Below are 27,211 nucleotides of genomic sequence, written 5' to 3'. Positions count from 1 at the left end.
GGCGCAGCAGAAACAAATCCGCCTAGGAACCACGAGGTTGCAGGTTCGATCCCTGGCCTCGCTCAGTGGGTTAAGGATCCCGGCGTTGCCCTGAGCTGTGGTGTAGGTCGCAGATATGGCTCAGATCCCGTGTGGCTGCGGCTGTGGTGTAGGCCGGCGGCTGCAGCTCCAACTCAGCCCTTAGCCTGGGAACCTCCATATGTTGTGGGTCCAGCCGTAAAAAGAAAAAAAAAAAAAAAAGAAAGAAAGAAATTCCAATACAATTTTAAAGTGGGACGGACTGGGAGCTTGGGGTTGGTAGATGCAAACTAAAGATTTAATTCGGGTACTATAAACACACAGCAGGATGTGAGGGGTGAGCTCTGCCGTCCTGCTGTGCAGCACAGGGAACTCAACCCAGTCTCTTGGGGTCGAAGGTGGTGGGAGGTAATGTGAGGAAGGGAATGGATACAGACGTGTGACCGGGTCACTCTGCTGAACAGCAGACGTGCACACAACCCTGTAAATCAACTACAAGAGTCTCAAGTATTATTTCATTTAAAGTTCATCTGGGGAAAAAGTCCTTAAGAATATTTCTAGTCAGCGGAGCCACGTATGCAGAAAACTCTAAGTCAGTGGGTGACAAGGGAATCTGACACGTGGCCTCATCACAGGGCACATGCACGATTTTCATCAAAACCAGAAAAGCACACCGGGCGCCAAGGTGCAGGAGACCCCAGACCCGCAGCATCAAGTGGGCTGTGGGTGCCCTGCGGTGGGTCACCCCGCGCCCGTCTGGAGCAGCAAGACGAGGCCCGCACCTCGCTGCGCGTCGGACGTCACGCTCGGGACAAAGCAGGAAAGCAAGACCACACAGAGCACCCCTGGAAAACCTTTTGTTTTAATCGTGAGCTGATACCAGGAACCATCGAGCAACAAGGCTGACAGATCGGGCGCAACAGAGAAGCAAAACCCCTCAAACTGGAACAAGCAGGTGAAAAAGTGACCAGGGTTCTCACAGACAAGACAGACAAGTTACAAAACAGCTGGAGACGGCCAGCGAAGGCTCTGGAAGCGTCCGGCCTGGCGCACGTCGCTCTTTCCTGGTCCAGGGAAGGTCAGCCTGTGCACCGAGCTCGGTCAAGGCCAGGCCGAGGCAGACGGCCTCGCGGCGGGAGGGGCAGCCAAGCCAGGAAACCTCGCACGAGCAGGTGCCGCTGTCGCAGAAACAGCTGGACAGGGTAAAGGCGGACGCACGGGTGCTTCCAAAACGTTTGTGAAAGCGAAAAACTCAAATACGCATCTTTGGGCAACTGAAGCGTGTCCTGACACGTCCACGTGTGGGGAAAAGCTGAAGCCGGGCCCCGAAACGCTGCAGAATTGGCCTCCCCCAAAGGCGCGGGCTTCCCGGAGGGGTCTTCTCTGGAGGGCTCCACAGGGCGGGTGAGTATTCTTCTGCTTCTGTATGATTCTTCTCTGTCTTACAGCAGACACTTTGTATCTTGATCTTAAGTATCTCCTGATCCGTGTGGAAGAGCAAGATTTCAGCGCAAGTTCCCAGAGCGTTGCTGTCACGCCAAGGCCTCTCACAGGAGGAGGACCTGGCGGGAGACCGTCTGCAAGTCTGGTTCGGTGGCAGAGACGCAGCACCCACGGCTTCGGTCTCACAAGCTGCACGGGGGCAGGGAGCGGGGCTCAGCCTCCAGGTCTCGGGGAGCAGGGGCACTGTGGCTGAGCCCAACGGGACGGCCGAGCCTCCACGCCCCGTCCCCACCTAGGACCTCGGAGCCCTCCTCGTCCACGGCCCCGTGAGGTGGCCCCTGGATGTCCCCCGTGGACACTGGGGTTGGACAGACCAGTCCTGACCAGCCCGGCCCCCAGCAGGCCTCGTGGGAGCCCTGGGCGGGGACTCTGACAACTGTGGCCCCTGGACCCACATCGGGGGCTGAGGCAGGGTGGCGAAGGCCCCAGCTGACACCGCACGCGTCAGAGGCCATCCGTTTGAGAGGCGGCGACTGCCACTGTCCAAGGGGCTGCGGAGGCGGGCCTGCTCCCCACACCTGCTCGGGGCGAAGCCAGGCCACGACGGGCCTGGGGGGCGACGGTGCCTGCAGGCCCTGCGTCCAGGAGCCTCGTCCGGGGCCCTGCCCAGGCCAGTCACCGTGTCCACAGTCTCGAGGCGACGCGCCTATGACAAACCTGAGCCCCTCGGCGGGGCTCGCCCACAGGCCGTGGGCTCCTCCTACAGGCTCTGGAACATTCCGGGCCGCCCAGGGCTCAGCCTCTCCCAGCCCTGCCTCCCTCGCCAGCCTGAAGCACCTCCAGCGCTGCGGCTGAGCGCCTCCTGGCCGGATGTGAACCCGGACGTGCTGCGGGGACCGCGCGGGGCAAAAAGGAGCCGGTGGCTGGCGCCTCTCCCCGAGGGGAGCGTCCCCAAAGGGCCTGGGCAGGGGCTCCTCCCCAGAGACAGAAGCCGCTGACCCCTGCTCCCCGGGCGAGGCCATCACCCGCACGGGCAGCAGGGCGTCCAGCCGGCCTCACGCGCAAAGACACAGGGGCCGCCCTGCAGCCTGCAGTCCGTCCAGGTTCTAAATTAGAGGTATTTGGTTCCGTACAAGTCTCTTCCCTTGACGGGTACAGACTACAACAAAATTAGTCACTTTTATTTAAAAGAAACATTACAAATAAGTGTGCAAAATTAAATTTCATGATTAAATACACATAAAAGTAACATGCATACTTTACACTGAAACCCACAGACAGGATTAGCTGATTACAGGACAATAAAAGAACCGACAAAACGGGGAACCGGCTGCTGTAGGTCCTGAATGTTTGCAGCCTGGAACCAAAACAAAATGAGGTGGAAAGGGAGGCTGAGAAAATGAAACGTATACTGTAGCAGGACTAACAGGACAGAGCCCACGACCCAGCTCAGCTCCCAGTTAGCGCACAGCTCCCCGAAGGCCGGCGAGCGCCGAGGGGCGGCCAGCGGCCACTAAGGTCCCCGGACGAGGCCCTGCCCGGCTTCGCTGCGGCAGCGGTCACCCTTTGTAGCCTCCGCATTAAGGGACGCGTTCTCCCATGACTCATTTCTAAAGTCCGCGTCGGAGGGAAACGTGTGACCCGAGCGTCACCAGGAGGCCACGGCCCTACGCAGAAGGCAGGGCCGCCGCGCCCCCAACAGCTCCCGCGGACGGCAGGGCCGCCCGGCGGGCTCGAGGTGAGACCGCGGGCTCCCGAGGGCTGCCGGCCTGTGCCGCCGCCTCCGCTCAGACGGGAGAGGGGCTTTTCCTCCTCCGCTAAGGCTGCCGGTGTGATCACCCACTTACGTCCAGTTCACACGAGTCCGGCTCACGGGTGCGTTCCCCTCCCGTTACAGACTCGGGAAAAATGATGGACATTTCAAGGCGCCCCTAAGTTTGTCCGGAGCCCCAGGCGCAGGCGGAGGCCGCCTGAACGGTAGAGCCAGCGGCGGGCGCTCACGTGCCCGGGGAGTCTCCCCTTCACGCCTGGCGTCGGAGGCCGCGGTGCTGTCCGCGCGCCTGGGGCGGGTCACAGCCGGTCGTCGGTCATCTCCAGGAACTGCGCGTACACGTCGCGGACGCACTCGCCCTTGGGGTTGAACAGGAACTTGTAGTAGCTGCCGTCTGCGCAGATGGCTGGGGAGGAGACCGTCTCACTCGGGCTGGACGGCAAGCCCGCCCGCTCCAAGGGGCCGGGGGTGGTGGGCGCACGTGGCCCAGGACCCACCGCTCAGGGCCGGGTCTGCTCAGCCACCCTCTCTGGTCGAGAGTCCGGAGAGCCGAGGACCCGCGCCCACGACCGCGCGCAGGGACAGGCAGGGCCACTCACCAATGACAGCGTTGGGCTCTGTCCCAAAGGCACAGATGCACGGGGAGCCCGAGGGCACCTGAAACTTGGAGAAGCTCCACTTGGAACTGAAGTACTTTGGAAGGAAACTGGCCGATGCCAAACTGTGAGGAAAGGAAGCGAAGAGAGAAGTTAGGTCCACGCAGCAGAGACACAGTTCTGCCTCATGTGGCCAAGCCCTCGGGACTGAAGTTCTTTTCTTGTTGGTTTTTTTTTTGTCTTTTTGCCTTTTCTAGGGCCCCACCCACGGCACATGGAGGCTCCCAGGCTAGGGGTCTACTCGGAGCTGTAGCCACCGGCCTACGCCAGAGCCACAGCAACACGGGACCCGAGCCGCATCTTCAACCCACACCACAGCTCACGGCAACGCCGGATCCTTAACCCACTGAGCGAGGCCAGGGATCGAACCCACAACCACATGGTTCCTAGTTGGATTCGTTAACCACTGCGCCACGCAGGGAACTGCTGAAATTCTATTTTGCCTTTAAGTTTCATTTTTCGCATGAGCAAACCAGGTCTTTACTAACGGCTTTGTTATGTATTTTTTTTATTTTTATTTTTGGCCTCCCCATGGCATATGGAGCTCCCGGGCCAGGGATCAGATTCGAGCCGCAGTCCACCCTAAGCCATGGCTGCAGTAATGCTGGATCCTTAACACCCTGTGCCAGGCCGGGGACCGAACCTGCGAGCCAGCATTCCCAAGACGCTGCCGATCCTGTTGTGCCACAGCGGGAACTCGGCTAATGGCTCTATTATAAACCCAGAAACTACCAGCATCAGCAGGGCACCAACCACAAGGTGGCAGTCGGACTCCGGGGCCAGGTTCTGGGTGGCGGAAGGCGCCCGGAAGGTCACCCGACGACGTCTAAGGAGCTAAGGGCGGGCTGACGCCCCCACTGCCTTCGCCCCACACCGCCCACTCCGGTCTTCAGACACCAGACCCGCGACCAGGAGAGCGCCCCTGGCTGACACAGACCCACCTGGACTGCTTATTCCTTTTCGGGTCCTCAGCGGCAAAGACGTGCACGGTGCCGTGGTCACTGGAGACGCAGATGAGGGAGGCGTCCTGATTGAAGTTAATGCTGCGAGAAGACAGACGAGACTCGGGTCTCGTGGCGTCGAGGGCGCCCTGCCCCACCTGGCCTCCTGCGCTCAGGACGCCGCTCCAGGGCCCCCCCCCCCCCCGCCAAGGGCTCCTTGGAGGGCACCCCGCCCCCAGGGGAGAACAGCTCCCCTCTGAGGACCCGGGCCCATGGGGGCGGGCACCCGCCAGGCTGGCCGGAGGGCCGCGCGCCCACCGCACCGCAGCCCCAGGACGGGCCTCCGTCCGGGCACCTGCTACATGCTTATCGCTGGGGCCCGACTGCAGCCCCACACCTGCAGAGGCCGCAGACTCGAGGAGCAAGGTCCTGGCCACGCGGGGGCACGGCCCCTGCAGCACCGGACCCCGCGGGCCACGGTTACGACCCTGCAGAAGCAGGTCAGCCCCGGGGCGAAGAGACAACAGACAGTGCCGCCTCAGACGCGCCCAGAAGGAAGCGCAGCTGCGGCGGGGCGGGAGAGCAAATGGGCCAGTGTGGACGGGCGGGGGCCGGGGCCCGGGGGCCAGGCTCTGTGCCCACATCTGCGTCTCCGCCCCAGGGCGGTCACACCGTCACAACACGAGCTCGACCCCACCCCCTGCTCGTGCGGGTGGTCGGGACGGGCCCTCCAGACCAGGCGGCCCGGGTCAGGCCGTGACCACAGCCTTCGCCAGGGCCGCGCGGCGGGCGGCTTACCAGTAAATGTTGGCTGCTTGAGACCCTCTCCGCAGCTCCTGGATTAAATGCCCTGATGAAGTATCAAATATTCGTATAAGGGTCCCCTTGGAAAAACAGTGAAGTGTTTTGTTTCATTATCAAAGAGTCACAACTTTTCAGCTTCTCTGAAATGACTTCTACTCACAAAGGCACGAGCCCATCGGACCCCTTCCCAAACCCACCCGCACCGCCTGACTCCACCCGTCCCCCTGCTGCCACCGAGAGCTCACTGGGGTCTTGGGTCATCGAGCCCCGGGCACCTCCCCAGGCAGAGCCAGGCCCCAGGGCCATCAGCTCGCTCCCTCCAAGACCTGAGCCAGGCAGAGAGGTACCCACGTCACTCTGCCACTAGATGGAGGGGGCAGGACCAAACACCACCCCTGACCCTCCCCGTCAACGACCACTCGCTTCGCGACAGACGGGACACCCACGTACTTTCTCAGACGCGGTCGCGATTCTTGTTCCCTGCAGGTTGAGGGCGATGCAGCTGAGGACACCCTCGTGGGCGGGAATGTCCACGGGGGGCTTCTCGGTGCTGGCCAGGTCCACGAGCTGCACGTGGCCCGTGTGCGTGCCCGGGAAGGCCAGGAGGGAGTTGTTACTGTTGGGGCACAGGACACAGAGGCCTAGACAGAGACGAGCGACCATTAGGACTAGAGAGCCTCTGGGAGCCTCTGCGTTTCCACAGCCGCACCTGCCCGCTGCCCTCCAGCCCCGGAAAAGAAGAGCATTAGCCACAAAATCTTCTCACTGTGAAGGGCAGCAGAGGGCCGAGCAAAGCCACCTCCCCGAGGCGGCTTCTTGATTGGAATGTTTGCTGAATTCATTACGGAATAAACTGAATGAAACATCTGCCTTCTGGGGTCCCAACCCCCGAGAGTGCAAAAGTGTAAAATCTAAGAACGAATCCATTAGCAACAGCATAAAAAACCCAAAACCTGGGAATGAGCTGAACGGTGGCTGAAAAGGACACTAAGCCACACGGCAGATGGAGGTGTCCCAGGACCAGGGGCTGAAACGCACACCTACTGTCCAGAGCAGGGGGCCGTCCTGCTTTTTGAAGAAAGAGACAAGCCATCCCCAAGTTAGAAGGAAAAGGCCTAGAGCAGCCCACCAAAAATTTTTTTTTTTTTTTTTTTTTTTGCTTCTTCAGGCCATACCTGCGGCGTATGGAGGTTCCCAGGCTAGGGGACGAATCGGAGCTACAGCTGCCAGCCTACACCACAGCCACAGCCACTCAGAATATGAGCCACGTCTGCGACCTACACCACAGCTCGGGGCAATGCCAGATCCTTAACCCACGGAGAGAGGCCAGGGATCAAACCTGCGTCCTCACGGATCCTAGTCAAATTTGTTTCCTCTGCATCACAAAGGTAACTCCCAAGCCCCCAAATTCTTAAAAAAAAGTTGGAACAAGATGGGAGAACTCGGATGACCCAATTTCAAGAATTATCCTAAAGTTCCAGAAATCAGGATGGCCTGATACTGGCCTGTGGACAGAAACGCAGACACAGGAACAGAAAAGGGAGTTGGGAAAAATCTTACAAAGACTTGATTTAAAGAGGTAGAAGGTAACTCAGTGCAGAAGAGTCTTTCAAACGCATGGTAAATAAAGGCAGACTTTCAAGCAAAAACAAAGACCCCGACTAGAAACGCGGAAACCGTGAAGGCCCGAGTGGAGCAGGGAGTGAAGGCAGCCACTGCGGCCGGGGGGAGGTTACGAGGCAGAAGGCAGGTCCCACACATGCGCCATAAGCAAAGGGGACACAGAACACGCTGCACAACCTGACGTCAAAACCAGCATCACGAGGAGGGGAGCGAAACGCATCTGAGCTGAAGACCCCGGCCGTTTCGAGTCCACCCACACACACACACACACACACACACACACGGCTCACACAGACCCACACCCACACAGACACTGAAGACAGTCGTGAACTCACAAGGGAGAGAAGAAAAAACCGAAAAAGACCTACAAACCCCCCAACGATTAGTGGCAACAAGTACACACCCAGCAGGAATCACTTGAGAGGTCACGGACGCGACGCGCCAGTGGGAGGACACCCACCCACCAGACGCCGCCTGCCACCTGCAGCAACAGGGACCTGAGGGCGTCTCGCGAGCGCGAGTCGTCAGACGTGGGAAGGACCGCAGTCGCCACCCGCGCCGCAGTTCAGGGATGATCACGACCAGGCCCCGCAAACAGCCGTCCACGCAGACGCGGACGTGACCCGCGGGGTCGGTCCGCGGCGGCCAGAGCCCGGGCTGCGCCCCCGCAGACGGCATCGCGCGCAGCAGCAAGCGCCCAGCGAGCCCGCGGGCGTGACGGTGAGCCGGGGGAAGGCACACTCGCCTGCGACGGCAGCACCCACGGCCGGCGGGGCCGGGTCCTCCGGGGGACGGACCGCTGCGTCCTGCCTGACCGGAGGGGCAGCGACATGACGCCCGAGGTGACTCAAGCTCACCAAGGGACACACTCAGGATGAGCTTTTGAGGTGAGAGGACACCCCCAAGGGTGCTGGAAGGAGCCGAAGATGACGCGGTGCCCACCCAGCCGCCTGCAGCCTCCCTCCAGCAGAAAGGAGAAGCAGGGGCCTCCTCAGGCCCCGGGAGACGCCCCCCCCCCCCCCCCGGGGACTCTGCTGGGCTGGGGGGGGTCTGAGAACCACAGTGGGGGCCCCCGCCCCCGCCCCCCGCGGCCGGCCTGGCCTCCTCTCACCTTTGGGGTTGTAGCAGGTCTCGAAGACGTGCAGCTGGTGGGGGTTGTGCGTGAAGGTGAAGACCTTGATCATGGAGTCCAGCACGACCACGATCCTGCAAGGCAGAGGCCCGCACTGCTCCCGCCCGGAGCGGACGCACCCAGGCCGCAGGCTCCGCTCCCGTCTGCTGCCAACGGAGGCACGGCCACCAGCACCCACAAGAGGGCAGGCCTGGGCCCGGGCGCTGGCCGCCTGGCAGGGTGGCCGGGGGCGCTGGGTGCCAGGCTGGCACAGCGCGCCCTCAACAGACGTCCCGTCTACAATGACAGCCAGGTGGGACCCAAGGGCAGGGACTGTATCCCGACCCCGTTCAGACGCTGAACTTGAAAAGGCAGAGATGTGAGCGCCCAGCCTTGGCCCCAGGGGGCTGGCGCCTCCGAAGGAACAGACACCCCGCTGGCCTGGGGCAGCACCGGCCCCTCCCCCACAGCCCAGCGTAAACGTCCATCGCAGCAAATTAAAAGCCCGGTCAGGGCCTTCTTGCTCTTCGGGCACCGGTGCCCGGAGAGGCTCGGGGGCCCTGCCTCTCTGAGGGCAGCACTGCGGGACCCGTGCCCCCCAGCAGGTGAGATCCGGCGCTACCTTCTGGGTGAGGCGCCTTCCCCCTCAAACACCAAGCAGGGGCGTCTGCACAACCGAGGGCGGAGGCGCGGGGGCGGGGGCCTCAAGGGTCAAAGCTCGCGTCCTGGGCCGGGGGGCACCTCCCCCAGCCCGCCAACCACGCACCTCCAAGCAGGTAAAAGTCACTGCCCCCCCCGCCCCTGTTTCTGGGTCACCAACTACACGGAGGCCCACGTTTAACAGTTTTCCGCGACACGCTTCCTCCAAAGTAAAGCCATTCCAGCCTCTTCGGCGAAAGGAACTACTCCACTTCCGGAAACCAGGCGCCAAACCTACCTGTCTCGCCGCAATTTGGCAGCCTTGACTTCCGTGGAAAATTCTATCTCGATCACCGTCTTCTTCTTCAGGTCGTCCCAGATCATCACTGAGACAGCAAAGGACCGGTGAGCTGAGCGCGGCCGGCGCGGCCGCCCCCGCCGGGCTCCAGGCGGCTCCGCCCCCGACCGGGAGGGGGAGGGAGCCGCTCCTCGCGGGAAGGACTGTCTCCCCCCGCCCGGAGTCTCAGACCGGCCCCGACCGGCCCCCGCCGCCCGGCAGCCAACCGGGCCTCGCCCACCTCCAGACGGCGCACGTTTGCGCGTTCACACGTGCGCGTGCCCTCCGCCCCCCCCCCACCCCCCCCCACTCTCGCCGAGTTTCCAGGCAAACTCTCTCCCCTCCCGTCCTTGCTCCCCCCAGACTGAGCCAAAAGCAAGCTGGACCACAGGCACCAGGTGCTGGAGACACACCGGACCCGGGAGGGAGGCAGACGCGCGAGAAGCAGGGCCACCCGACTGCTCCCGCGCGGCTCCAGGCTCAGAAGCGTCCTCCGCTCACACCGCGACCTCCCATCGCGACCGGGACAACCCGCGGGGGAGCAGGATCGGGGCAGCTCTGCCTGAGAGGCCAGCGATGGGAGGGGAAGAAGGTTCCCCCAAAGGCCCAGAAACCATGGCCAACACAGTCCTGCCAACGGAAATGATGAGTCAGTTTGGCCAGAGCAGGCTTCAAGCCACGCAGAGCTGAAGGGCAGCGGGCCAGAACCCCCAAAACGCGCAGGGAACAGCCTAAGCCCGGCTTCCTGCTGGAGAGATTAATTATGACTCCTAACCACTCCAACGCGAAGCCGGGACTTTCGTTCTCGCCCCTCCAACACCCCTTAGATGAACCTCCACCGCCAGCTCCTCCTGCAAGGGCACTGGGCACCGACCGGCCAGGCAGCGGGCAGTTTCCTGATCCACCAGAACGCCCTTCCAAACCCACATGTTCACGAGCCTCGCTCGGGGCAGAGCATTCGCTCCTCGTGGCTGGGACAGGGCGGGGTGCACCTCCGGCCCTGCCACCTAACACGGCCCCGCCAGACCCGAGGAGGTCAAGGGGTCACAGACACGACCGGATTCCATTTTCCGAAATTTGTGGAAGCACCGTGATGAAGCCCCAAGGACAGCAGCGGCCGAGGACTGTGGCACCTCCCTGCAGGGAACAGGGTTCTGGCCCGGCCCTACAGTTCCTGAGAGCAGTAACTCTCTCAACAGCCCTGGACTCCTATGGGCGCTGTAGGGACTCAGCTGGCCCCTCCACTCCCAGTCTCCTCCACTCCCTGTATTCTGGGTTCACACACCAAAGAAGCCAGATTCTTTACGCTGCAACAATGGGTTTCTTAATGTGTAGTCATCAAAACATGAAGAAATAATAATGACATTATTGAAAAAAATTGTCTTAATCTTATAAAAGTTTAAACAGACCAAGTTCTTTTTAAAAAAACTGCCTTCAGGGAGTTCCCACTGTGGCTCAGCAGGTTATGAACCTGACTAGTATCCATGAGGATTTGGGTTTGATCCCTGGCCTCGCTCAGGGGGTTAAGAATCCAGCGCTGCCGTGAGCTGTGGCGTAGGTCACAGACACAGCTGGGCGCTGGCGTGGCTGTGGCTGTGGTGGAGGCCAGCAGCTATAGCTCGGATTCACCCCTAGCCTGGGAACTTCCATATGCCCTAAAAAAATAGATAAACAAATGATTTGTTTAAATTGCCTTTAGCACTGTCTAGAAGCTTACATTCTACTCAAAGTGTTCTGTTAGAAAATTGCTTTCTGGAGTTCCCGTTGTGGCGCAGTGGTTAACGAATCTGCCTAGGAACCATGAGGTGGCGGGTTCGATCCCTGCCCTTGCTCAGTGGGTTAACGATCCGGCGTTGCTGTGAGCTGTGGTGTAGGTTGCAGACGTGGCTCGGATCCCGCGTTGCTGTGGCTCTGGCGTAGGCTGGTGGCTACAGCTCCGATTAGACCCCTAGCCTGGGAACCTCCATATGCCGCCGGAGCGGCCCAAGAAATGGCAAAAAGACCAAAAAAAAAAAAAAAGAAAGAAAGAAAATTGCTTTCTTGTAAGTCTAAAATGTGAGGCTTTCCAGTCTCAGATTTTTTCCTTTTACTGCGAATAAGGTGTCCCAGGTGAGAGAGACCCAGAGATGATCCAGGAGCGGTGACCCCTCGGGAAACAGTGCCCCAGGTGGGGCAGGCTCCCACCTCCACTCCTCAGTGGTGACGGTGGGCCCTCTGCCTGGCCCCCAGGAGCCCCGTCACCTCACTCCAGCGCCAAGGCCTGGCCCCCAGTACAGCTGCTGCCCAGTAACTGCCAGGCCACAGGCCCTACCATCCATGCCGGGCAGACCGACCGGGAGAGCAGCCTGGCGCTCTGCCCTCAGCCCTCTGCGGTCATCAGGTCAAACCCTCAGCTGAGGGCTCCCAGATCACGCACAGCCCACAGCGGGCTCCACTGGGAACTGCCGGCTGGGCCCCAGGCCTGTCCAGGGCCACACAGAACACTGCTTCCCCGCGGCTCCAGGGCAACCCGACTGCCGCCCGACCCCCGACTCCCCACCGTCTCAGGCAGCCCGTCTGTCCCCGCTCTCCATCAGGGACCTCCCTCACGACAGCCCAAAGCTCCGAAAACGCGGCCCCACTGCCCCCCACCCCCGTCTCAGGGGCTCCAGCTGGACGGCCCCGGCCTCTGACAACCACAGGCACTTCTCCCCTGCCCCCCCCGGGACACGGCTCCCCTCCGGCCCCCTCCCTTCTAGACCCCTCCCTCTTAGCCTGACCACACTCCCACCCCTCCCTGGTCCACCTGCCCTCCAGGTTCTACCCTCCTTCTGTGGGTTTCTTCCTCGCCCCCAAAGACAGCTAGTTAGTGGCACGCAGGGTCCGGTGGTTGGGATGGCCTGACTCTCCCTTAGACTCCACGCCACCCGCTCTCTGAACACGCACACCGAGAACACGCCTCAGCCCAGAGCAAGCTGGTTCTCTGCTCCACGTGTTTCTGTGGACAGCCCTGTCCTCTAAAATTAGCTCAGGACACCAACCACAGCAGAGCACCCAGGACGGGGCGGGCTGGTGCGGGCATGTCCCACCGGGCCACCTCCACCTGGCAGCACATTCTCCATCCGAGGGGACAAGAGCGTCTCCCAGGAGAAGCGGAGACCAGACACTCTCTCCGGAGGGTTCTTTCCCAAGCACGAGTCCTGCAAGTGTCACAGGGCCACCAGCGACGGGCTGGCGTGGCCACAGACCCAAGGATACGCCAACAGGTCTGGACAGGACTGCATGTGAGACAAAGCTATGAAATGCACGATGACATTACCTTTGTTTGGAGGGTATTTCGGCTTCTTCCCACCACCAACCAAAGCTAAATAGTTGCAGCGAAATAACATTTCAATATGGCCAACTCCTCCTTCTAGAAATTCTGAAATAATAGAAGTAAGTTAGTATGTACATTTCACAATTAAAAAAAAAGGTGAAAATGTAACAACAGCATGTGATTTTTTTCTTCAGCATTTGATTTTTTTTTTTGTCTTTTTGCCATTTCTTGGGCCGATCCCGTGGCATGTGGAGGTTCCCAGGCCAGGGGTCGAATCAGAGCTGTAGCCGCTGGCCTACGCCAGAGCTACAGCCACGAGGGATCCGAGCCGCGTCTGCGATCTACGCCACAGCTCACGGCAACGCCAGATCCTTAACCCCCTGAGCAAGGCCAGGGACCGAACCCGCAACCTCATGGTTCCCGGTCGGAGCCGTTCACCACTGCGCCCCGACGGGAACTCCTTTAGCGTTTGATTTTTACCCAGCGATGCGCATCTACCCTGAGCGCTGAGAACGGCGACTGGCGAGGAAAACGACCAGCTTCCGACGTCCCTGCTCCGCTCACCGGCAACTCCCTTTCTCGTGTGAACACTTGGCCCCCAAGAGCCCATGCGGCCAAACGTGCCCACAGCGATCGACCCTCGAGGTGACGGTGCAGCAAGCTTCGTGCACTGAGAGAGCCCCACACCGAACTCCCTGCGGCTTCGAACACCTCTTGCTCCTGCCGGAGCCCACGTGCGCAGAAAGGCGCACGCTCTGTCCGGAGGGCAGGGTCAGCAGACGGCTGGCTGTGGGGGAGTCCGGAGCAGGACACTCTGAGCCGGCAGTGGCTCGGCCCTGGAGCTGACTCCCGCCCGCAGTCAGGGCCGCACAGATGCCCCAAAGGCCCCAGACACGGCGGCGCCCACCCAGCAGGGGCACGGCTTGCTCCCCAACAGTCCAAGCTCCCCCGGCCGAGATGGGATGTGGCCTCCAGGTATGACACCAGGTCCCTGAGCCCAGCTGGGACTTGCTGGGCCACCTCGGCGGGTGGGGCGCCTTTCCCGCCTCAGCTGCTCGTGAACCTCAGCCTCAGCCTCTCACACCTAGAGAGCAATGGGCTCTAACAGAGCAAAGCTTAGCAAGACCTGCAACGACTGCTCCTGAGCTCCCATGGGGAGAAGCCCCCGCCACCCACATGCGGGAGAATGACGGCAACCCATATCACACACCTCGGACAAAAACAAACTCAAAATGGGTTAAAGACCCACACATAAGGGAGTTCCCGTTGTGGAGCAGCGGAAATGAGTCTGACTCGTATTCATGAGGATGCAGGTTCGATCCCTGGCCTCGCTCAGTGGATTAAGGATTTGGCGTTGCCACGAGTTGTGGTGTAGGTTGCAGACAAGGCTCAGATCCCATGCTGCTGCGGCTTTGGCGTAGGCTGGTGGCTACAGCTCTGACTCGACCCCTCGCCTAGGAGCTTCCAATGTGCCGAAGCCCAAAAAAGACAAAAAAACAAAAACAAAAACGAAAACAAAACCAAACCAAAAAAACACCCACATGTATGATCCAATACCACACAACTCTTGGAAGCACAAATCTTCATGCCACTGGACTTGGTAATGATTTCTCACACACGACATCGAAGGCACACAAAAGAATAAACAAAAGGGTCTGTGTGAGACCTGAAAGCTGCTGTGCATTAGAGGGACTTAAAGTGAAAAGGCGACTCACAAAACGGGAGAAAACACCTGTAAATCGTTCACCTGAAAAGGGGTTAATGTCAAAAATATACAAAGAACAACAACCCAACAACAACAAAAAACAACAACAACAAACCAAATAACTGGATTATAAAACAGTGAGAGATGGGAGTTCCCGTTGTGGCGCAGTGATTAACGAATCCAACTGGGAACCATGAGGTTGCAGGTTCGATCCCTGGCCTTGCTCAGTGGGTTAAGGATCCGGTGTTGCTGTGAGCTGTGGTGTAGGTCGCAGACGCGGCTCAGATCCCAAGTGGCTGTGGCTGGGGCTGTGGTAGAGGCCGGCAGCTACAGCTCCGACTTGACCCCTAGCCTGGGAACCTCCATATGCTGTGGGTGCGGCCCTAGAAAGACCAAAAAAAAAAAAAAAGATAAAACAGAGGGTGATGGATGCAGAGACCTTTCTTCAAAGATGACATCAAGTGCCCGACACCCGGAAAATGGGCATGTCACTAACATCACAGAAATGCACGTTAAAACCTCTGATGGCCTAGAGGGTTAAGGCTCCTGAGCTCTCATCACTGTCGCTCTGGCTGCTGCTGTGTGGCACAGGTTCGATCCCTGGCCCAGGAATCTCCACACACTGCCTGTGTGGCAAAAAAGAAAAAAGAGAACCTGAAAAAAACACTGCAACTCCCATTTAAAAAACAAACCAGGAGTTCCCGTCATGGCTCAGTGGTTAATGAATCCGACTAGGAACCATGAGTTTGCGGGTTCGATCCCTGCCCTTGCTCAGGGGGTTAGCGATCTGGCGTTGCCGTGAGCTATGGTGTAGGTCGCAGACACAGCTTGGATCCCGTGTTGCTGTGGCTCTGGCGTAGGCCGGGGGCTACAGCTCTGATTCGACCCCTGGCCTGGGAACCTCCACGTGCCGCGGGAGCGGCCCAAGAAATGGCAAAAAGACAAAAATAAATAAATAAATAAAATAAAAAACAAACCAAAAACCCACAGTGAGCTATCCTGCCACACGCCCCAGGACGCTACTACCAAAAAAGAAAACAAGGCACAAGTGGCAAAGCAGGAACCCTCACCGCGGCACTGTCTGCAGCCGCTGCTGGAACTGAGTGGTGCTCCTCAAACACTTAAATAGAACCAGCCCACGACCAGCAACGCCACCAGCTGGTCTACACCCCAAAGAACGGAAAGCGAGGTCTCGACGAAAGACCTCCACGCCCGTGATTACAGCAGCATTAGTCCCAAGAGCCGAGAGGTGGAAGCCACACACACGTTCATCCGGGGGGACCGAACCCCGTCCACCCCCAGAGTGGGGCGCCACTCGGCCTTAAAGAGGAAGGAAACGGTGGGCCCTGAGAACCCTGTTGCGAGAAATACCTCGTCACCAAAGGATAAATGCCGAGTGAGAGAAATTCAGAGGCAGGAAGCAGGACGGGGGGGGGGGGGGGGGGGCAGTGTTTCATGGGCCCAGAGGCTCCGCCTTGCAAGACCAAGAGTTCTGGGGTCTGCGAGGAGCACCTGTTTCCTCAGTGCAGCCCCGGGAAATTCTAGGATCCAATCAACTAAGAGCAACCTGTGAACTGCACCAAGAGGGAACCAACATACTCTTTGTTTTGATTTTTTATTTGTTTTGGCCGCATGTGGAAGTTCCTACAGAACGTGGCAGTGCCCCAGCCAGGGACTGAAATGCAACCACGGCAGTGACAAGGCCAGGTGGTTACTCGCTGACCCACCAGGGAACTCCCACCCAGCACTCTAAATACCACTCAACCAGCCCAGAGGGCTGCCTTTGTCAGAGTCCTAGGTCCTGGAAAGTCCTAAAGCGACACGCTGGTCCCTCAGGCAGGATGTGACCAAGCAAACGGAGAAGGAGGGGCACCAGGAGACACAGCAGCGCCTGCAATTCAACCTGACACAGGGAGCCAATCCCGTGGAGGGGGGGAGGCTGCAGGACTTCACAGAGGAAATCACCAAAAATCTGCTACATTCTGTTTCAAAGTTTTCATTTAAATGACATAGGCTGTTGTAGTTCCCCTTGTGGCTCAGCAGTAAGGAGCTGGACTAGCACCTAAGAGGAGGCTGGCCCCATCCCTAGCCCTGCTCAGCGGGTGAAGGATCTGGTACCGATGTGAGCCGTGGCGTAGGTCGAAGACGTGGCTCGGATTCCATGCTACTGTGGCTGTGGTGTAGGCTGGCAGCTGCAGCTCAGACTCAACCCCTATCCTCAGAACTTCATATGCCACACATGCGGCCCTAAAAAGAAAATGAAATAGTGTTCTAAATGATAGAGGCTGAGGTTTTGCTCTAAGCCGCCTTCTAATAATAATAAAACAAACCCAGGAGTTTCCTGGTGGCTCAGCGGGTTAAGGATCTGGTGCTGTCACTGCTGCGGAACAGGTTCAATCCCTGGCCTGGGAACTCTTGCATGCCATGGACGTGGCCACAAAGGAAAAAAAAGGAGGTCCCATCATGGGATAGCAGAAACGAATCTGACTAGGAACCATGAGGTTGCAGATTCCATCCCTGGCCTTGCTCAGTGGGTTAAGGATCCAGTGTTGCTGCAGCTGTGGCTCAGATCTGATCCCTGGCCCAGGAGCTCCAAACGCTGCAGGGCGGCTAAAAAAGAAAACAACAACAAAAAGATTACAAAAAAGTTAAGAATTAAGACAAAGGAACAATTAAAAAAAAATTTTTTTTTTTTTTGGCTTTTTAGGGCCACACCCATGGTATATGGAAGTTACAGGCTAGGGGTCGAATCAGAGCTAAGGCTGCTGGCCTACACCACAGCCACGGCAACCCAGGATCCGAGCCGAGCCTGTGACGTACACCACAGCTCCTGGCAACACTGGATTCCCGACCTACTGAGTGAGGCCAGGGATTGAACCCATATCCCTGTGGATCCTAGGCGGGTTCATTACCGCTGAGCCATGATGGGAACTCCAAGCAGTTTTGACCACTATCAACAGCTGTGGCCTCTGGGATTTAACTTCGGAAAGAAAAAGAGAAACGGAGACGTTTCAGCCTCAACTAAAGGGGCTGCGAGGCTTCCATGGGAAGGGGCAGAAGCACAGAAATGCAGATTCCAGCAGAGTTAGGACTCTTCACCCCTGAAGGCCGCAGCCTCCACCCCGGAGGGCATCTGCCACAGCCCCGAAGGCTGTCTAACCCCCAAAGGAAGCCCAAGGTTGCCAGCAGAGCCCGCGCCCCAGACCCCAAGGGCTGGTCCTGAGAGACCCACAGGCACCTCTCGCTGACAGAAAAGCAGACCCGTGCCCAAGGCCGCACCCAACTGGACATCTCCGGAAGGGCCCAGGCCGGCTGGCTGTGCCGCAGACCAGCACTGCAGAGAGGGCGAGGAGACACAGAGCAGGCGTCCAGGAAAGGCCAACACCGATCGACACCTGACAGAACCTGCCTCCAAACCCCGAGCAACTGGAAGACGATGGGGGAGGGTGGTCTTGCAGGAAGGGCAGGGTGAGCCCTCCCAGCAGGGCCCCAGCTCCCGCCTCTCCATCCCGGCCTCTGCCCTGCAGCCCCAGCCCACTCTTCCCCATTTCCGAAGTTGATGGAAAGACCTCGTCATTTCTCGTTATGCAAATTATACACATCATAAAGTAAAACAGCACATCAAAGCATAAAGTAGAAACCGCTGTGAACGCGATCGCGCATGACCTCCGAACTCACACAGCAGCATCAGGGCCGACCCTCCAGGTCGGGACGCACAGGCTGCACGGCCGCAGGATGTCCCGTGTCCGAGAGAGGGCGGTCATGCCCCCACTAACTGGTCGCTCTTAGACACTGCGCTGCAAGTGGCATTTACAACAAGCATCTAGTGTTCTCTCCTTCAGATAAAATCCTTTAGGGAGGGACCACTCAGCAGGTCGGGATGAACAGTACACATAAAGGAACCGAAAAGGACCTCCCGTATCGCACCGGGAGCCCTGTGCGGTGTTTGGTAAGAACCTATAACGGAAAAGCATCGGAAAGAGAATTTATACATACTGCAAATCAAGTATCTTCAACTGAGAAAGAAAAGGTGAAAAATGAAAGACAAAAAACCCTTTAAGTGTAATCGTTGGAGCAATTATACCTAAAGGGTGTGTGTTTACACGCAGAAAACAGCTTGCCAAATTAGTCTACAAAGAAGGTTCTGGAGTTCCCGTCGCAGCGCAGCAGAAATGCGTCCAACTAGGAACCACGAAGCTTCGGGTTTGCTCCCCGGCCTCGCTCAGTGGGTTAAGGATCCGGCGTGGCTGTGGCTGTGGTGGAGGCCGGCAGCTGTAGCTCTGATTGGACCCCAGCCTGGGAACCTCCACATGCCGCAGGTGCGGCCCTAAAAAGACAAAAAAAAAAAGTTCTACCAACCTGAACTTGTCACAACAGGCTGTGGGACGCTCTGCGTCCCCACACCCTCACCAGAGCCCCCGCCCCAATCGGCTCACCTCCCTCCATCTTTCATGCTCATTTCTCTCTGGGCCCCGAACCCCTGGCAGGCTGGGCTGACCACGGGGGCACGGAGCCCACGCACCTGCTCTGAACTGGAGGATGATGGGCTGAGACTGTCAGGTCACGTCTGACTTCCCGGCACGGGTGGTGGCGTCCATCACCGCCCCCGTGCAGCCTCACCGCCGCCCCGCCCGTCCGTCGCGGCCCCTCCACCGCCCCACACACGCTGCCCCGTCCCGCGTGTGAGCACTGCTGCGTGGAGGAGGCAGCTGGGGGACCCTTCCAGTCCACTGAGCGTGGAGGCAGCTGGGGGACCCTTCCAGTCCACTGAGCGTGGACCACAGAAGCTCTAGGCACCTTTGGGACGTGGGAGGTTGTGTTTCCAAAGCTGGAGTGGAGCTGACTCCTCACATGCTTCCTTTATTTCCATAACCAGCGGATGTAGCATTTTATCCAAATCATCAGTCCTGGCACGTCTCTGCCTGAATGAGATTTGAACCCTCCCTCTAGCGCACATTCGGACGTGTGTGACGAACGGGAAGGCACACTCGACGGCCCCGCTTCCCCGCGAGGCCCCTGCACGGCCACTCCGTGCAGAGACACGGGGCCAGCAGCGCCTCAGAGGAGAAGGCTGCCTTCCAGGGACCCAGGAGGCCCAAGACGGCTTCCCAGCGCCGCCAGCCTCCGTCCAGGGAGGCACTCTGTCCACGGCCAGGCGCGGTCTCCTTCCTGAAGCCACCGTCACGGCTGGGAGAGGCTAAGCGCCCAGACCCGGGAATGACCCTGCCAGGCTGGCCCCTTCCTTCCTCCTCTGGGAAAGCACATCTCGCAGACAAAGAAGGAACAAGGTCAAGTCTTCTGCCTCTTTCTACTGCTGAGCCAGCTGCCAGGGAGGTGGCAGCAGCAGGTCCCACACGAGCCACCAGTCAGCACTGCAGAGCCCTGCCGGCTCCCCTGCACACTCTCCACAAGCCAAGCCTGGGGACAGCTGGACAGCAGCAAAGCTTCCCGGCACTTAGCAGGCTGAGCTGCTTCCTGTCTAACTTCTGTTTATGAGCAACCTTTTATTGAAAACACTTCATTAATTAGGAAGCAGTGGTTAGCATGCCCCTGATGATTCAACTTTTAAAAAGTATCCTGAAATTTGCAAGTCAAGCTGTTTCAAAATATTTCATAACTTCTTTTCTGTAAAAAGCAGAGCTGTCTAATTCACTAAAGCGACCAAAAGAGACAAGACCAGACCGGCAGGAGAGGCCCACGGTGGCCTGGAACCCCCCTAACCCCACAGGCCCTCTTCCACTGCCCACTGAGAGGACTCAAGCTTTCAAGGCACCTGCCGAATGTCTCACGGGTTTGAACTCCCCCGTCTCTACAGCAGTCTTAGGAGGTGGGCCTTACAGTAACCATTCCCATTTCCACTCACAGAGACACCAGGGCCAAGAGAAGTCACACAGCAACTAGACACGGGCCAGACCAGGAGGGGGCACCACGCAACGGCCTGGAGTCTGAGGCCTCTGCTCCCGGGCCACCCTGTCTTTCTCTAATAGATGCAAGGGAGAGACTTCAGCTAATGCCTAAGCACTTTCCAGATGTAAAGCCACCTACTCTTCCACATACTGGGGTCCGACATGGGAGCCCCAAATGCAGCGACTTCCTCCTACAGATGAGGAAAAATTCTAGCATCAGAAAATATAATCTGTGCACTGAATAAAAAACAAACCACAACCGCAGGAAGAAAAAGGAGGTTTCTCACTGTCTGACTTATCTGAGATTTGTTCATCCGTTGGCAGGTAAGGACCAGGAGACACCAAAAGCTTAAGAAAAACATGTAGTAGGAGTTCCCGTCGTGGCGCAGTGGTTAAGGAATCCGACTAGGAACAATGAGTTTGCGGGTTTGATCCCTGGCCTTGCTCAGTGGGTTAAGAATCCAGCGTTGCCATGAGCTGTGGTGTAGGTTGCAGACGTGGCTTGAATCCTGCGTTGCTGTGGCTCTGGTGTAGGCCGGTGGCTATAGCTCTGATTCGACCCCTAGCCTGGGAACCTCCATATGCCGTGGGAGTGGCCCAAGAAAATGGCAAAAAGAAAAAAAGAAAAACACGTAGAAGTGGATGGAAAGATGCCACCCACAAATTACACATTTTTTCCTGTCAAATGGGAAAAGGACCACCATTATTTTATTTTACCCACAGAAACCCTGACTCCAGCTTTTGAAAACCTGCACTTCATGAAAACCTAATCTAAGACAATGCATTATGTAAAGAGCAGCAATAATATTTTGCTATTACCAGTGGTATTTTCTAAGTGTGAGTCATTTGAAAAGTCCAAGTCCCAGAAGCTGTAACTAAATCCCTCATCTGAGCTCTCAACCGTTTCACATTCAACAGCAAGAGTGCAGTGGCTGGTTCTCCCAGTAGAGCCAGGACTCACCGGCGGAACCAGAGTCACCAACACCCCCTGAACCAAATCGCTGCTGCATCCCGGCCAGGGGAGCTGGGCCCGCAGAAGCACAGTGGAAGAAAGAAGGCAGAAAGAGAGAGAAAAAGGAAAAGGGAGCTCCCATTGTGGCTCAGCAGGTTAAGAACCCAAGGCTGTCTCCAAAAGGATGCAGGTTCACTCCCTGGCCCAGCTCAGTGGGTTAAGGATCCTGTGTGGCTGTGGCTGTGGGGCAGGCCTCAGCCACAGCTCCGATTCAACCCCTAGCCTGGGAACTTCCATATGCCGCAGGTGCAGTCCTAAAAAGACAAAAAAGAAAAAAGGAAGGAAGAAAAGGACGGAAGGCAGCTCCATTCGAGAGGGCAAAGGGCCATGAACCCCATGCATGTCACGAAACCAGCAACCCCCACCCCCAAGGTAGCTTCAGGCCCCGGGGACTGGAAAGGGAGAGAAACGGGAACATATCTCACCTTGCTTCTCTTTTTCCTTCAGCGGGTCGGTGTTATAGACTCGGAATCCATTTTCCATCCCACACGCAAAGCATCCTGAAGTGTGAGAGACACAGCAGTCACCTCGCTGGGCTCCCGGCTAAGGACACAGCCTGGAGCGAGCAGCACAGGCCAGGGGCTGCCCTTGGCGGCTGTGGCACAGACAGGACTGTGGGCGGAGCTGTGGGCATCCCCTTGCCACAGGCCCTCCTGGTTCCTGTGGGGCAGGCTCAGCTCGAATGTCGACGCCCCAGCGCCAGGGGCCCGGCCTGCTGCCCCACACTGCCCCCACCCTGCCTCTGTCGCCTCCTAGTTCCCTCTGGAGGGCTGTCAGGCGCCAGGCCCCAGGGGACGACTGCAGACAAGAAAGCCGCGTCCCCTGGAGGACAGCCGCAGAGTGGGCAGCCCAGCGGGGGGGGGGGGGGGGGGGCAGGCCCGGCAGGGGTGGGGTCCCCTAGAAGGCAGCTTGAGGCTCCCCTTGGAACTAATTCCAGCACGGCCACCACCCCGAGGCACACACCAGGCTGTCAGCGACCAGCGAAAGGCGTCCTAGGAAGGGAACGGAGCACTCGCATGTAGGTGACCTGTGACCCGGACTTCGAGGCCACAGTGGGACCAAGACCACGCCTGCCTCCTTCAGGTCCAGCTGCCAGTTCACATGGGGCTTGTGGCCAGAAAAGACACACCACCCAAGACAGGCTTCAGAGCCCAGGCCCGCACCGTGCCCGCAGGCAGGTCTGGATGCCAAGGCTGCCCGTGAGTCGGCAGCCTCTCTGGGTCCACGTCCCAGTGTTGGGATGACATTGTTCTCTCCCGTCGGCCGCCCCCCGAAGTGGAAAACAAGCTGTTCCATCCAAGTCACGTGTAAAACCTCTCACGGTGAGGGGTCCCCAGGATCTGGAGATGCGCTGAATCAGCCCCCGGGCTCCACGGGGCACCAGACAAGACTTGTGTAAAAATACACAAACGATCCCTATAAATCCACAAGGGAAAAGCAGCCAACCCCGTAGAAAGACAAGCAAAAGACCTGAACACCTCACAAAGGAGCCCATCCAAGTGGTCCTTACACGTGCAGAATCTGGGAAACGCAACCACCACCTCACACCCGCCACAGTGACACCGACACCCACCCACCAAAGAGGCCGAGACGAAGGCCAACACACCGAGTGTGAGGAGGGCCTGGGGGTGGAGGGCGAAGCAGGACCACCAAGGCAGCAAGCCGTCTGCCCGACTCCCACGGGCACGTCCACTCCCGACACGAGCCTCGTAGGAAGAGCGACACCCGGGAACCAAGAGGCAGGTAGGAGAGGGCTCCCGGCAGCACTGGTACCCTCCCAATAGCCCCGAGCTGGCGCTGGCCCAAACGCCCACCAAGAGCAGAGCAGATAAGCCACAGAGACACCACACCAACGGGAATGATCGACTCAACGCGGGAGGAATCCCACAAACGTGACATGAATACAGAGCCAGGGACAGGAGCTCCCGTCGTGGTGCAGTGGAAGCGAATCCGACTACTATCTATGAGGTTGCGGATTCGATCCCTGGCCTTGCTCAGTGGTTAAGGATCCAGCGCTGCTGTGAGCTGTGGTGTAAGCCGAAGATGAGGCTTGGATCCTGCGTTGCTGTGGCTGTGGTGTAGGCCAGCAGCTGTAGCTCTGGTTAAACCCTTAGCCTGGGAACCTCCACATGACATGGGTGCAGCCCTAAAAAGAGAAAATAAAATAAAATTATGAGGGAGTTCCCTGGTGTTCTAGTGGTTAAAATTTGGCACTTTCACCCCGCGGCTGGTTCAATCTCAGGTCTGAAACTGAAATCCCACATCGAACTGCTACATGCCTTAACCAAATAATAACAACAACAACAACAACTATAAAAGGAGTTACCATTGTGGCTCAGCGGGTTAAGAAACCAGCACAGTCTGCAAGAGGATATGGGTTTGTTCCCTGGCCTCACCAAGTGAGTAAGGATCCAGGGTTGCTGTGATTTGACCCCTAGCCAGGAAACTTCCAAATGCCACAGACACAGCCATAAAATAAAAATAATAATAATAAGCTATGAGCAGATGTTTCTAAACCGAAAGTTGCAACGTGCTTAAAACACTGAGTGAAGGAGTTCCTGTCGTGGCTCAGTGGTTAACGAATCCGACCAGGAACCATGAGGTTGCGGGTTCAATCCCTGCCCTTGCTCACTGGGTTAAAGATCCGGCATTGCCGTGAGCTGTGGGGTAGGTCGCAGACATGGCTTGGAACCTGTGTGGCTGTGGCGTAGGCCGGCAGCTACATCTCCAATTAGACCCCTGGCCTGGGAACCTCCATATGCCGAGAGAGCGGCCCTAGAAAAGGCAAAAAAACAAAACAAAAAACACTGAGTGAAAATTAAAAATCAGTATAAACATGGGCGTTCCCATCCTAGCTCAGCGGAAATGAATCTGACTAGTATCCATGAGGATGCGGGTTTGATCCCTGGAGTTGCTCAGTGGGTGAAGGATCCGGCGTTGCCGTGAGCTGTGGTGTAAGTTGCAGATGCAGCTCGGATCAGGCGTTGCTGTGGCGGAGGCCAGCAGCTGTAGCTCGGATTCAACCCCCTAGGCTGGGAACTTCCATATGCCACAGGTGCGGCCCTCAAAGAAAAAAAATCAGTATAAATAAGACCAGAATGTAATGAACTCAGCCCTCCGGCATAAATCTACATTACAGTGAGTTAGCCTAAGGATAACCAAAAACTTAAGTACAAAAGCATATTTTTCAGTAACACTGTAAACTTTCCTCATGATTTGTTAAAAGCGCATTTATTTTTCAGACATCTGAAACATAACCATGTAAAAGCCGAAGCTGTACTTTTTTTTTTTTGTCTTTTTGCCATTTCTTGAACCGCTCCAGCGGCATATGGAGGTTCCCAAGCTAGGGGTCGAATTGGAGCTGTAGCTGCCAGCCTGTGCCAGAGCCACAGCAACGCAAGATCCGAGCCGTGCCTGCAACCTATCCCACAGCTCACGGCAACGCCAGATCGTTAAACCACTGAGAAAGGGCAGGGATCGAACCCGCAACCCCATGGTTCCCAGTCGGATTCGTCAACCACTGCGCCACGACGGGAACTCCGGAAGCTGTACTTTTAAAACAACCTTTGATGGGCGTTCTTGTCGTGGCACAGCGGAAACTAATTCGGCTAGGAACCATGAGGTTGGGGGTTCCACTCCTGGCCTAGCTCAGTGGGTTAAGGATCTGGTGCCGCCGTGAGCTGTGGTGTAGGTTGCAGACGTGGCTCAGATCTGGCATCGATGTGGCTGTGGTGCAGGCTGGCAGCTGTAGCTCTGATTTGACCCCTAGTCTGGGAACCTCCATATGGCCCAGGTGCGGCCCTAAAAAGCTAAATGAATAATCTTTGATGGAACTTTTTTATTTTTGGTCTTTTTAGGGCTGCACCCCAGGCATATGGAAGTTCCCAGGCTAAGGGTGGAATTGGAGCTACAGCTGCCGGCCTCCACCACAGCCACATCAATGCCAGATCTGAGCCGTGTCTATGAACCACACCACAGCTCACGGCAATACCACATCCTTAGCCCACTAAGTGAGGCCAGGGATCGGATCTGCATTCTCCCGGATGCTAGTCAGATTCGTTTCCGCTGAGCCACGACAGGAACTCCTGGTGAAGCCTTTATAAAAACAGTACGGGAGCTCCCACTGTTGCGCAACAGAACTGGCTGTTTCTTGGGAGCACTAGGACGCAGGTTCGATCCCCCACGCAGCACAGCGGGTCATGGGTCCGGTGTTGCCACGCTTGTGGCTTAGGTCGTGACTGCTCCTCGGGTTTGATCCCTGGCCCAGGAGCTCCATAGGCCGCTGGGTGGCCACAAATGAAAAAAACAAACAAACAAAACACGAAACAGTGTAAATGATCTGAAATGTGGCACAGCTGAAGCTACCTACAGAACAGAGGCAGACTCAGCCAAAGTGTGGTTTGGGCGGCGAGGGAGGGGGAGTTTGGGGTTAACGGATACAGACTGTTACGTTTAGGGCCGGTAGACAGAGACCCTCTGCACAGCACTGGGAACTATGCCCAATCACTTGTGATGGAGCATGGCTCAAGGTAATACGAGAAAGAGGGTCACTGGTTCACCGTGCTGTACAGTAGAAACTGACCAAACAGTGCAAATCAACAATAAAAAATTTAATAAAAAAGGATAAACGTCACTGTAAAGTAATTAACACCATTTACAAGCCTCTATCCTTATGCTGAAACTTAGTACAAGGATTCGTCTGGCACTAAGGAGACAGAGGAGACCTTGCATTTAAGGGCCTCAGAGGCAGCAAGCTTTTCGATTTTGCCTTTTTTTCTTTTTTTTTTGAAGCTGCCTCTCCCCTCCCTTACCCACCTGTTTTCACTGAAAGCACATTTCTCAAAGAGTTTTCAAAACCACGTTAACTCCTTAAAGAGTTCCCAATTACTATCAAAACCTATTAAAAACCTGCTGGTCCTCCTTCTGGAATTCAAAACTCATAGTGTTCAACCCCTTACTTACTCCCCAGCGTCTAACAAGCGGCCCCCCAAGCGCACCCCGAAACCCCCGCGGTGGGGCCACACCGCCTGCGGTCCCCAGCCCCACCCCTCCAAGACCCTTCCTGCCTCGCCCCGGTCCCCGGACACACGTCAGTCTCCTTGGGCCCCAGGCCAGAACCTCGGAGCCAGCACCCCACAAGCCACTGACCCCGCGCCGACAGAGCCGGCCGACCCCGGCCCGGTCTGTTTGAATCTATCTGCTCAGAACTTTCTCCACAAATACCGGCACCGCAGCTCCTGCTTCTGGATCCTCTACAATCCGGTTCCAAAGCCGGCGAACAAGGGGCCCCGCACCCCGCCGGCCTCGAAACGCGAAACAAGCCATTTCCCCAAAGGCGTGCTGCACCCAACAAAAGCAGAAAATGTGCATCCGGCGACATTTTCTACTGAAACCAGCAGAAAAGGCGAAGACCTTCGCGGGCGAGGGCGAGGGCCTGCGCGGGTGGGGGAGGGCGGCGAAGGGCCGGGCGTCCGCACCTCGCTGGACCCGGGCCCGTCCGCTGGTGACCCTAAAGCCGCAGGGAAAGCCCGTCAGGGTCCGAGGGCGGGCCGGGGCGGGGGGCCGGCGGCCGAGGGGAGTAGCGGAGAGGGTGCCCGGGGGGCAGGAGGGGGCGCCGGGGGCGGGGCGTGCAGGGCCGCGGACGAGCCGCCTGGGCTCGGCGCCGACGCCGCCCGGGGGAGCGGGAGGCCCAGGCGGGACGCCGCCCGGGAGGAGCAGCGGCGGCGGGAGGGCCGGGGCCGGGGCCGGGGCCTCCGCGGGACTCCCCTCACCGTGGTCCTGGTTGAAGCCGGCATACAGCAGCCCGTTGCCGTGCGGGTTGCAGGGTAGGAGGTTCATGGCGCCGCCCGGGGTCCGCCGCGCCTCAGCGCCGCATGCCGCTCAGGGAGGCCGGGGCCGTCGGGGTCTGTCTGGCCAGCGCGGAGGCCGCCGCGGCCGGAAGTGGGAGGCC

The 27,211-nt window shown here is 58.1% G+C and overlaps 1 protein-coding gene across 1 annotated transcript; it reads right to left on the bottom strand.

The window, feature by feature from the left end:
- Window positions 1–2,601: 2,601 nt before the first annotated feature.
- Window positions 2,602–27,211, bottom strand: WDR45B (WD repeat domain 45B). Its single transcript, XM_047756714.1, has 10 exons — window positions 27,033–27,211; window positions 21,687–21,761; window positions 12,642–12,743; window positions 9,305–9,392; window positions 8,368–8,462; window positions 6,084–6,274; window positions 5,628–5,713; window positions 4,830–4,931; window positions 3,832–3,953; window positions 2,602–3,638 (listed from the first exon to the last, which is right to left on the bottom strand). Exons 1-10 carry the CDS (start codon window positions 27,097–27,099, stop codon window positions 3,532–3,534), a joined length of 1,035 nt encoding a protein of 344 aa, XP_047612670.1. The 5' UTR covers window positions 27,100–27,211; the 3' UTR covers window positions 2,602–3,531.

This window comes from Phacochoerus africanus, chromosome 14 (assembly GCF_016906955.1).
Source record: "Phacochoerus africanus isolate WHEZ1 chromosome 14, ROS_Pafr_v1, whole genome shotgun sequence".
Classification (NCBI taxonomy): Eukaryota; Metazoa; Chordata; class Mammalia; order Artiodactyla; family Suidae; genus Phacochoerus; species Phacochoerus africanus.
Note: the sequence above shows the minus strand (reverse complement) of the source record. Positions and strands in the feature narration are given on the sequence as shown.

What these genes read in the sequence shown, in the direction of transcription:
- WDR45B (XM_047756714.1), bottom strand. Translation starts at nt 27,099, where the DNA reads ATGAACCTCCTACCCTGCAACCCGCACGGCAACGGGCTGCTGTATGCC. An exon ending in GCCAAATTGCGGCGAGACAG is followed by an intron (nt 8,463 to 9,304) that starts GTAGGTTTGGCG and finishes TCTGCCTTGCAG; the next exon opens with GATCGTGGTCGTGCTGGACT. An exon ending in AAAAGGAATAAGCAGTCCAG is followed by an intron (nt 3,954 to 4,829) that starts GTGGGTCTGTGT and finishes CTTTCCTCACAG; the next exon opens with TTTGGCATCGGCCAGTTTCC.